Source organism: Protopterus annectens, chromosome 14.part0, assembly GCF_019279795.1.
Source record: "Protopterus annectens isolate FY-2018-M chromosome 14.part0, PAN1.0, whole genome shotgun sequence".
Taxonomy (NCBI): domain Eukaryota; kingdom Metazoa; phylum Chordata; order Ceratodontiformes; family Protopteridae; genus Protopterus; species Protopterus annectens.
The window spans coordinates 1079995352-1080007692 of NC_056748.1; the positions used below are offsets into that span (position 1 = coordinate 1079995352).

At 39.9% G+C, this 12341-nt stretch overlaps 1 protein-coding gene across 1 annotated transcript in view; it reads right to left on the reverse strand.

Moving 5' to 3' along the window:
* The window catches only part of CFAP46 (cilia and flagella associated protein 46), a 3596153-nt gene that overhangs the window by 620267 nt on the left and 2963545 nt on the right, over nt 1-12341 (reverse strand). The window contains exons 52-53 of the mRNA XM_044056880.1: nt 7874-7965; nt 3180-3344 (exon numbers count right to left, since the gene is read on the reverse strand). Coding sequence (XP_043912815.1) covers nt 3180-3344; nt 7874-7965 — 257 coding nt within the window. The remainder of the gene's footprint in view (nt 1-3179; nt 3345-7873; nt 7966-12341) is intronic.

The following is a 12341-nucleotide window of genomic DNA, read 5'->3' on the forward strand; positions in this document are numbered from 1 at the left end:
CCCATTCGGGATGTATCTCACCCGGCATCTGCAGCAACTGGAGAGACCCCAAAAGTTCCTCACCAAAAGGATAAAGGGACTCCAAAATCTGTCATATGCTGCCAGATTGAAGTAACTCCAACTCTATTCAGTCGCGTACCATCTGCTCAGAGGTGACATTTGCCTGACATACAAGGCCATGTCCAACCCGGAATTAATGGACATGCTCCACCTCAAAAAATCCAAATCCACCAAAACCACTAGAGCAAGCGACTTAAACCTTAGCACGGATATAAATAGGACGTGCTGGAGGGATAGATTTATCACTCAGAGACTCCCTATGCTGTGGAATAAAATCCCGGTCCATGTGAGGCAGAGCACCTCGCTGGCTCTGTTCAAGAGAAATCTTGACCTGTGGATGGGAGATCGTAGGTTTACCCCGGGAATCATCTCTGTGTCACTGCTGGACAGAGGCACAACAAACTAATGGGCACAGTATTTTTTCATATAAGGGGTGGCGTAAGCCACAAAAATTTGGGCTAGGCTTATAAATGCCTTAGGGCAGATAGCCTAGTATAAATCTATGAACCTATGAACCTATATGTATGTTCATAAGAACACAGAAGCACAGTAGATCTGCTTGACTCAAACAATAAATCACTTTCCTTGCAAAGTATAAGATTACAACCCTCTTGTCTGTGTGAGCATGATCTTGTGATACAATGGGGGGTCCTTCTTCAAAGCTAAAAACGTTATCTATGCGATTTCATAACCAACACCAGAAATGCTAGTGAAAGTAGAAGAAGCAGACAATCAGCCAAAATCATTATGACTCATATATGTACCACAATTTGTCTGACTACACAACTAGTCATGTGCAAACATGCATGCGCGCACACACACACAGCAAGAATAATTACACAACAAACTGTAAGGGACAAAGATATATTCTGTACCAGCAATGTTTCTAGACATGAAGGATCGTTTGCATGTCTTTCATGGATACAGTGGATAGTACAACATGAAAGAAACTGTATTTACTAATACAAGGGAATGCGTTTCCTCAGTATAACATTTATTTATTGCTTTAAGACAGCAAAACAAAAGTAGTGCAGGAGTTACCACTGGAAACTTGAAGTCATCTTAACCACAAATGCATTTGGCACATAGGAATATAAATGTCATTGCAGGACAATTTGTTCAGTCTTGAGGAAAGCCAATCATTAATGAGATGACATACTAAGGATATTCAGACAGAGGGAAACAGTCTGAAGATAGAGAAAACCTAATGACTTCTTATTTTACAACTTCCTACTTTTACTTTTATCATTCATTTTCAAAAAAAACATCATTAATAATCAAACCATGATCAGAGATATGATGTTTCATATACAAGGACAGTAATAAACATGACTTTCCTAGTGACCTCTAAAACAGAAGTTCACAGAATTCAATCACTTTGTAAGATGAGTACTGAGATGATAGTTACTAGTAGGATTATATAAGCAAAATGCTGATATTAAAGTCTGCTGTGCCTGTTCAGTGTTCAAATTAAAATACTGAAAATAATTGAAGGGTAAGATTTTGATGCTTTATACCGTCTGGGTAGTATTTTATCCTACTGAATAGTGAGATTGTTGGCTATGCTTATATAATCTGTTGAAAATAAATCCTGACAGATTCTATTATATCTCAGAAAATGGGCTGTTACCTAAGTAGACTGACTTATGCAAGTCTGCATATGCAATGTAGGTGATGCAAATTATTGTTGCTGAAGTCCCCAACATTTATGTAGCCTTCATAGCAATTCTGATAACAGTAACATGTTTCAAACAGCACCTGCAGCCTTCCAGAGTAATTTTTCTTCTGTACTCTTGAAAAAGTTTCTGCAAAGTTTTAAGAAAAGGGACTTGATTTTGCAATTAAGAACGGCTAAGCAGCAGAAAGGAAATGTGATATTATACAAGGTAAATAACTGCTATTATTTAAGTAAGTGTCTGTGGAAATGTGATATTATACAAGGTAAATAACTGCTATTATTTAAGTAAGTGTCTGTGGAAATGTGATATTATACAAGGTAAATAACTGATATTATTTAAGTAAGTGTCTGCGGAAATGTGATATTATACAAGGTAAATAACTGATATTATTTAAGTAAGTGTCTGTGGAAATGTGATATTACACAAGGTAAATAACTGATATTATTTAAGTAAGTGTCTGTGGAAATGTGATATTATATAAAGTAAATAACTGATATTATTTAAGTAAGTGTCTGTGGAAATGTGATATTATATAAAGTAAATAACTGATATTATTTAAGTAAGTGTCTGTGGATATGTAATATTATACAAGTAAATAACTGATATTATTTAAGTAAGTGTCTGTGGAAATGTGATATTATACAAGGTAAATAACTGATATTATTTAAGTAAGTGTCTGTGGAAATGTGATATTATATAAAGTAAATAACTGATATCATTTAAGTAAGTGTCTGTGGAAATGTGATATTATATAAAGTAAATAACTGATATTATTTAAGTAAGTGTCTGTGGAATTGTGATATTATACAAGGTAAATACTGATATTATTTAAGTAAGTGTCTGTGGAAATGTGATATTATACAAGGTAAATAACTGATATTATTTAAGTAAGTGTCTGTGGAAATGTGATATTATACAAGGTGGATAACTGATATTATTTAAGTAAGTGTCTGTAGCCAACACCTGGTATTTTACATACAATGCCTGAATGAAAATACAAAGTTCCTGAAAGAATACAAAGATATAGACTTGGAAATGACTATGCATAATACTGGAATTTGCAAATTTAGCCAGTTCACCAATAACATTTTCCCTAACATTTTTTGTTGCAATAAATATGCAAATGTCTCCGTACTTCAGATTTATTTAAAAAATCTGTTCAAAGGGTATTATGTTTTAATAATCATACAAGATTCACAAACTTCTATTAGTACTTTGCTTGTAACTGAATATCTAGCTAATCTGCACATATGCAAGATTTTCTTAAGACACACGCAATATATAAGGATTATTTTGGAGGTAACCAATAAAAGAAGAACAACATCCAACCTTACAAGCAGCTGCTATTTCCTAATGAGTTAACTTTAGATATGCTTTCTATTTATCAAAAGGAGATAATAAACATATCACATACATCATCCAAAAGTGCAAGTACTTAACCTGTTTCTTCTCTGTGCAAACAGCTGTGCAAATGCTGCAGTGAAAAACACCTGGAGAGAGAGCCAATATTTTCATGTTGTAAGTCTCTTAGGGCTTCAAGAGGTAGTTCCATTAATGACTTATCTGCCAGCAGAATGATGCTTTTTCCTGTATCTGGTGGTGGACCTAAAATAGGAGTTTTTAAATGTTATTTTACAATCAGTTTTCTGACCTTAGTTTTTTTATTTTTTCATTTCTTAGTAAAACATTTTAAATTTCAAAATGTTATCTAGTACTGAAAATTGTTTTGTAAAACTACAAATCCAGATTATTTTATCAGCGGATCGTTTTTCAGTGCCGCATGCTAAATGCTAAAAGAAGCAAGCATGATCATGTTCTGAATGTGAAGGCAAGAATAATAATAAAATAAAAAAGGACAAGTTAAAAGCAGCTTTTGTTATTAAATATATCCTGGCATCTTGTTTGAACCTTTGGGAATATGCCCATTTGTGAAGGATGGATTGATAATCGACTGACAGCAGCATGACAGCTTTATCACTGAAAGCCACTTTAAGTGAACATGTGGTGCTACACTTTCTCAACTGTTGTGGAACCATGGAGTTCACAACTACAATTTTGGGGTGGTTCAGGGGGCTTGGAGCTCTGGGAAGAATAGGCTTTCAGTGACTTTCTCAGCCGCAGAATAATCCCTTCACACATAATCATGAATCCAAGCCTTTAGGGGGAATGAAGCTGCATTTAGCTAATTGTAATTTATTACTTTTTTCTTTCTGATTATTGCAACTTGTTAAGACAATCAGAATCCCTGAATGTATAATGCTGGATAATTTTCAAGCCACAGTTATATGAAATTCATTAAACAGGCAGCATTTTTCTCACTGAAGAATGCTAATATTATCATAAAAATTCAAAGCTGTATTCCCAAACCCACAGAAGAAAGCATCACAGTAGTTCCCATATGTTGCAGAAAACCCATTAAGCTTATAAAATAACATGTATGGACACACTGCAGCTCCCTGCCTGAAATGTGTTAAGACAGACAGCAAGTCAGCCAGCTCAGGAAACAGAGTGCCCTGTCCTTTGGCTTTATACAAAACACTGGCATAAACATCACCTCAGAACTTGTTCACAATGATAAGATGGTTAACAGTGGACTCTGGAAGGGCATACGAGAAAAAGCAGGGGTGCAATTCTTCAGAGTTCTTAAGCCGTATTGACATACAAAGTTATCTCTGGGACTGCAGCAAAAGTAAAAACCAAGAAAGTTGTTGGAATGCTCCAGAATGAAGATCCATGGTGGGGGGAGTATGGAACCCAAAATGAAGACATAACTTCTATACTGTGATGATGTGCATGTTACCTTGATTGGGAGGGACATGGAGTGAGTCCTTAGGATTTTATGCAGCATCCGCACACAGAAGAAAGCTGTACATCAATATTTACATAGGCACAAATGAGCGTGCAGAAAATATATAAAATTAGTGCAAGGTGAGCATGAGGAACTTAGTAGAAGCATTAGGCATGGATCACACATAGGAAAATTGTCAGCTGTGCTGTCCATTCATGGCAAGGATTATGAAATAAATAGTTAAACAAGAGAAAAAGAACTTAGGAAATCTAGTTCCCTAAGATGCTGCTAATCAAGTTTGATAAAAGTGGGCCTGCATTTGTATAATGACCAGCATCTGTCTGTGACATAAACCAGGATACTAAGTTGCAAGTTGTAATACTTAATTTTGCAAGCAATTAAAATATCTAAGTGGGACATACAAAACATGCAGTCACCAGGATCTTCAAAAGGCTGCTGACAAATCCCGGGAGGAGAATGAAAGTACCCCAGGCAATTAATCCCCCAACACACACACACACACACACACACACACACACACACACACACACACACACACACACACACACACACGCACACACCTAACAATGGCAATAAAAATACAGAAAAGTGGTAGAAAAGTAATGTGCATGAAACTTCCATAAATATTTATGAGAAATACTTTGAGAGTCTGATGGATCCATGCATTCTTGTACACGCTCAAACATTCATGGTGATAAGTTCCATATTAAAAAAGGCATCTAGAAGAAAGTGTGTCTACTTTAAATCCCATATTGATTGCAGTGATTTGATGATGTCCTGTCTCTCCCAGGTAAGTGTAAAAAAAAAAAAAAAAAAAAAACTAAGCAAGCACTCTAGTTTTCAAACACTGGCCAATTTTCTTTAAAATGTGTTTCCAGAAAAAAAATGACCACAGCGAATACAGACTGCTAACTTATGCAAGAGCCAATGGCTGTAGTACTTTAGATAGATTATGGCAAAGTGGTCTGTGGCATAGCCTGCATGTATATCATAAAAAGTAATGTATAACCAGTCCCTTATGGCAGTGAGTACTTTATTTCATCTCATCTTGTATACAAACTTAGAACAAAAAAAGACAGGGATGCGTGCCTTCTGCTATTCCTATTGTTTACCTCCATCATCAGGGACAATTTTTTTAAAATATTACTACTACTAACGTGAGAAGCTGACAGAGTAAGAGAATGTGAATTTGCATGCATTTTCTGAAGTAAAAGACGTATAAAACTAACCACTGCCATTATTTAGTAAATGTCAGCTGCTACCCTTTCTCACAAAATCACCGTTTTAAGGGGGCTTAGGAGAAAAACACCAAAATTGTGAGACAAACACACATACATTTGAGGGGTATAACAATTGTAGCATTCGCTGCTACATAACATGCTGAACACGACTACGATATGCACCAGAATGGAAGCAGTATCGAAAGGAAACTATGATATGATGCGCCAGAATGGAAGCAGTATCTGAAGGAAACTACGATATGCACCAGAATGGAAGCAGTATCGAAAGGACACTACGATATGCAGCAGAATGGAAGCAGTATCAAAAGGGCACTACGATATGCACCAGAATGGAAGCAGTATCAAAAGGACACTATGATATGCACCAGAATGGAAGCAGTATCGAAAGGACACTACGATATGCACCAGAATGGAAGCAGTATCGAAAGGAAACTACGATATGCACCAGAACGGTAGCTGTATCGAAAGGAAACTACGATATGCACCAGAACGGTAGCTGTATCGAAAGGAAACTACGATATGCACCAGAATGGTAGCAGTATCGAAAGGGCACTACGATATGCACCAGAATGGAATCAGTATCGAAAGGACACTACAGTATGCACCAGAATGGAAGCAGTTTCGAAAGGGCACTATGATATGCACCAGAATGGAAGCAGTATCGAAAGGAAACTACGATATGCACCAGAATGGTAGCAGTATCGAAAGGAAACTATGATATGCTCCAGAATGGAAGCAGTATCGAAAGGACACTATGATATGATGCACCAGAATGGAAGCAGTATCGAAAGGACACTACGATATGCACCAGAATGGAAGCAGTATCGAAAGGACACTACGATATGCACCAGAATGGAAGCAGTATCGAAAGGAAACTACGATATGAACCAGAATGGTAGCAGTATCGAAAGGAAACTACGATATGCACCAGAATTGAAGCAGTATCGAAAGGAAACTACGATATGCACCAGAATGGTAGCAGTATCGAAAGGAAACTACGATATGCACCAGAATGGTAGCAGTATCGAAAGGAAACTATGATATGCTCCAGAATGGAAGCAGTATCGAAAGGACACTATGATATGATGCACCAGAATGGAAGCAGTATCGAAAGGACACTACGATATGCACCAGAATGGAAGCAGTATCGAAAGGACACTACGATATGCACCAGAATGGAAGCAGTATCGAAAGGAAACTACGATATGAACCAGAATGGTAGCAGTATCGAAAGGAAACTACGATATGCACCAGAATTGAAGCAGTATCGAAAGGAAACTACGATATGCACCAGAATGGTAGCAGTATCGAAAGGAAACTATGATATGCACCAGAATGGAAGCAGTATTGAAAGGACACTATGATATGATGCACCAGAATGGAAGCAGTATCGAAAGAAAACTACGATATGCACCAGAATGGAAGCAGTATCGAAAGGACACTACGATATGCACCAGAATGGAAGCAGTATCGAAAGGACACTTTTCAGAACCTCCACCTGTGGTGAACACATGCTTTACCTAGGACCCAACCTAAGAGCTGTGGCAAACTTCCTGGCAGGGATTTATGCTACTGACAAAATCCACTGATGAGCAAGCTGGGCATCTAATGGAATAACTATAAGTTTTTGCATCTAATTTTACAGAGCAGCACAGAAAAACAAAAAAAAAAAAAAAAACACATGCAAAGTAGAAAATACTGTTCATAACGTTCCTACTTCCTGAAGAAGAAGTAGAAGTGCTGGACTTCTATGACGTTCACAAACACAACCAAACATTACATGACAGTCCTAGATAGGTATACACATTTGTGGTATGCTACTGACAGCATCTTTTCACAATCAATTTTAATATCATAGTAACTAAACTAACAGTGATTATGCCAATGAATGTACCTTGTTAATTATCATGACAAAAACTGCGACAGTAAAGCTAAGAATAACCACCGCAATTATTTGGTGAGCTATCCACCTGGAAAACTCTTTTAACATAAATTTTGAAAAAAAGACTCCATTTAAGAGCAAGCATTCTGTTACCACCAAGAACCCTGTCATGTAAAGCATAAGAAAAAGTCATGTTTAATACCCAACACTGCCTTAGCTGATGCTGGCTTTTCTTCTTTGTCTTTACTTTTTATTTTTGCGGAATCAGTTGCAGAGCCTGGCTGGGTCTGCTGCCTGAAAAAGATAGATAGTGAGGCATTAGTATTCATCACTGCAATTTCATTTAATATCAAATAAAACTTGTGGTGGAAATGTAGGTCAGAAACTCCAATAACTGCTTACAGTAGCACAACTAAGACTTCTCTGCTTATGAAACTGCAAAAGAAGTAATATTTCCCCCAAGTGATTGATCACCAAGAAACTACTAGAAGCTGGTTGCAAAGTCAGGACATGAAACAGCCCTTATCTTCTACTACAGGACATATTTAATTTGACAGCAAGTCTTGTCTACTCAACAATCCCCCACTGCTAATCATGATTAATTAATTTCGCTTTATATGAATGCCATTTTACATTCAGCAAATGAAGTCCCAAGAATGGCTTAAATTTTAAATTATACTATAAAAATATAAAACAAGACAAAATAAATAAAATAAAGGAAAATAATATAGGAAGGAAACTCTTGGCATACTTTTGCTGATGTCAGCATTTTATTCTTTCATTCTGCACACCATCGTTTCTGTCAGCTCAGTTAACTTCCATTTGTAGGCCCTTTCAACCCCACAAGCAATCATTAATGAAACTTACCACTTCTTGCATGACTTATGAGGGTAAAGCATCTCAGAAAACATTGAAAAATCTTGCAGGTTACAAGTATCCTATTTTAAACTGCATTATTACATTTGGTTGCTGGCAGAAAAAGACAATTAGATTATCTGGTCTGAAGACTGAATGCATGTAACACTCTTTATCATCTAAGTTACTCCTTACTAACTTACTGTTTTTTTCACCTGCTCCATGCTCTTTGGAATGCCTCAGCAGATTTCCTCTATACAACTCAATCTTTTAGAAGTCCAAATGTTACTCCCTGAAGTAGTTGTTTTAAAAATACAGAAAAGTTGGTGCCTACAGTCTTCTGATTGTGACCCTTCGTTCCACGTAGTGCTTCCTGTTCAGGGTGAAAGCATCACAAATCTTTAATTTTTATTCCTGAAGGGACAAACATAACTGTATTCTCTGGTCTGTAAAGACAGATCATAACTGTATTCTCTGGTCTGTACACAGATAATAACTTTATTCTCTGGTCTCTACAGACAAATAATAACTGTATTCTCTGGTCTCTACAGACAGATAACTGTATTCTCTGGTCTGTACAGACAGATCATAACTGTATTCTCTGGTCTGTACAGACAGATCATAACTTTTAGTTATGTACTTACCATAACTTTGGATGTATGGGATCCATCTCGCCTACATTCATAACTGATGGGTTTGGAGCCGATCCGTCGGTTCTGACTCAGCCACTATACACTAGAACGAAGTCTCTCATTGGCTGGGCTACCCCTTATCCCATAATGCACCACACCTGCTTCCCCAGATCTTGTTTGTTCGCTTTCATACATACATACAGGTACAGAACACATACCAATAACTGTAACCAACTAGAGCCCTTCCAGAGAAGAGCTCAGCAAGACCAATGTTTCCTCCAAATCCAAAAGGTAGGGGGAAGGAGGGTGGGTATGTATGAATTTAGGCGAGATGGATCCCATACATCCAAAGTTATGGTAAGTACATAACTAAAAGATGTAATGGGATCCTATCTCGCCTACATTCATAACTGATGGGACAGCGTCCCTAGCACCTAAAACCCCGGGTGGCTCACTGGAACACACTCCTGAGAACTGCGGAACCAAATGAAGCTCTGCCTCGGGAAGCCACATCAAGCTTGTAATGAGAAATGAAGGTGTGCGGAGAAGACCAAGTAGTAGCCGCACAAATATCATCTATTGAAACTTTGGAATGAAAAGCTACAGAGGTGGCCATAGCCCTGGTAGAATGAGCTTTGAGTGGGAAAGGCAACTCCTTGCCTGAGTGGGAATAAATGAAAGAGATGCAATCCTTAATCCATTTGGCAATGGTGGCTTTGGCAACTGGAAGACCTAACCTATTCTCCGCAAAAGACACAAACAGTTGGTCAGATTTTCGAGTCTGAGAGGTCCTATCCAAGTAAAAACGCAGTTGCCTGTGAACATCCAACTGGTGTAAGGTATATTCTGCTCCATTAGAAAAATTTGGAAAGAAAACTGGGAGCTCCAATGATTGCTGAATACATAAAGGGGATGCTACCTTAGGCAAAAAGGAAGGATTCAATCTAAGGGAAACTCTGTCTTTGTGAAAGATCAAATAAGGAGGGGAAGAACAGAGAGCCTGAAGCTCTGAAACACGCTTAGCAGAAGTTATTGCCACTAGAAAAGAAGTTTTCCATGACAGGAATTTAACATCACAAGTGGCTGCCGGCTCAAAGGGACGGGCAGTTAAGGAGGCCAGAACCAAATTTAAGTCCCAAGGGGGCACGGGATGAGCCATAGGAGGTCTGAGGAGGCAAGCTCCCTTAAGAAAGGACTTGCAAAGTCTGTTAGCCATTAAAGAAGGCTCTATAGCAACATGAAAATTAGATACAGCCGCCAGTTGAACTTTAAGTGTGGAGACTGAAGAGCCAGAATGAAACAATGAAGCTAGAAATTCCAAGACCTGCGGAACTGGGGCCGTAAGAGGATCAATGCCTCGCTGCTGGGCCCAACAAACAAACCTTTTCCATTTGCTGGAATACAGCTTAACGGTAGACGGCTTGTGGGAAGAAGACAAGATGTGCATCACTTCTGAAGAAAGAGAAAGATCTCTAACTAAGGATGGAAGTGGAGTAACCAAGCAGCCAGTCGCAGCGACCGGAGGGACGGATGAGAGAGTCCCGAAGGATTGGATAACAGATCTGGCACTGGGTCCAGAATCCAGGGGCCCTGTACCGTATACTTCTGGAGAAATGGGAACCAAACCTGACGGGGCCAATGTGGGGCAATCAAAATCATGTGACACCCGACATGAAGAGCCTTCTGAATCACCCTCGGGAGAAGGGGAATCGGGGGGAAGGCATAAAGCAGACCCGGGGGCCAATTGTGGGCTAGAGCGTCCCTGGGAGACTGTCCCTGAGAGGGTGTCAGAGTGAAGAACTCTCTGCACTTCGCATTGTTGGGGTTGGCGAACAAGTCGCAACAAGGGAGGCCCCATTTGGCGAAGATCTGCGCAGCCACTCTGTTGTTGAGGGACCACTCGTGGGGCAACAGGAGAGTCCTGCTGAGCCTGTCTGCAATCACATTGGCTTTTCCCGGAATGTGCATGGCTACTAAGAAACGTCGAGAGGCTATGGCCCAGCGCCATACTCTCATGGCCTCCCTGCAAAGGGGGTAGGACCTGGTTCCGCCCTGCTTGTTTATGTGCCAAACTACCGACATGTTGTCGGATAGAATCGCAATAGTACCTTGGGGGAGAGCATGATGAAGTGCTTGTAAAACCAGAAGCACCGCTCTCATTTCCAGGATATTGATGTGAAGGTGCGCTTCGCAATCCTGCCAAGTGCCTTGGACAGACCTGTCCAGATAATGACCCCCCCACCCTATCTGGGAGGCGTCCGTGGTCACTGTGGCAACAGGGGACTGAAGGGCTTAGGGACGCCCCCGGTCCAGGTTGGACCGACATAGCCACCAACGGAGGTCCCGACGACAGCTGTCCGTAACCAGAACTAAGTGGTTCAGGGGAAGTTCTTGGTATGACCATTGAACCGATAATAGCCATTGCAGCACCCGCATGTGCAGACTGGCTAATGGTACTACGAGGATAGTTGCAGCCATCGAACCCAATAACTGAAGAATCTGTCTGGCAGGAACTCGAGATTTGGGTAACAAATTTAGAACCTGTGATTGTAGAACCTGAATTCTCTCTGATGGCAAAAATGCCCGCATCCTTTTTGTGCCTATAAAGGTGATACGCTGAGATGGCCGCAGCACAGATTTTTCCCAACTGAAAGTGATTCCTAGCGAGAGACCCAAGGTTACTGTGGCCATCAGCGCTTGAATCAGTAGATGCTTGGAGGTGGCAGTGAGGAACCAGTCGTCGAGATAGGGAAACACTTGGAATCCGAGACTTGTCAAGTGAGCTGTCACCACTGCCAGACACTTGGTAAACACCCTGGGGGCTGTGGTGAGACCAAAGGGCAGTGCACGAAACTGGAAATGACTGGTTCCTAGGCGGAAGCGTAAATGACTCCTGGACTCCTGACGTATCAATATGTGATAGTAAGCATCCTTGAGGTCTATGGAGCACATCCAGACATCCTTCTCCAATAACTGGAGAATGGACTGAAGGGTGACCATCCGGAATTTGGACTTCTTTACAAAACGATTCAAAAGGCTGAGGTCCAAAATGGGCCTTACGTCCCCTGTCTTTTTTGGCACCAAAAATAATCTCGAGTAAGTTCCTGATCCGATCTGGTCGGCGGGGACGGGCTGGATGACCCCTTTGCTTAGCAGCTTTGAAACTTCTACGGCTGCCAGATC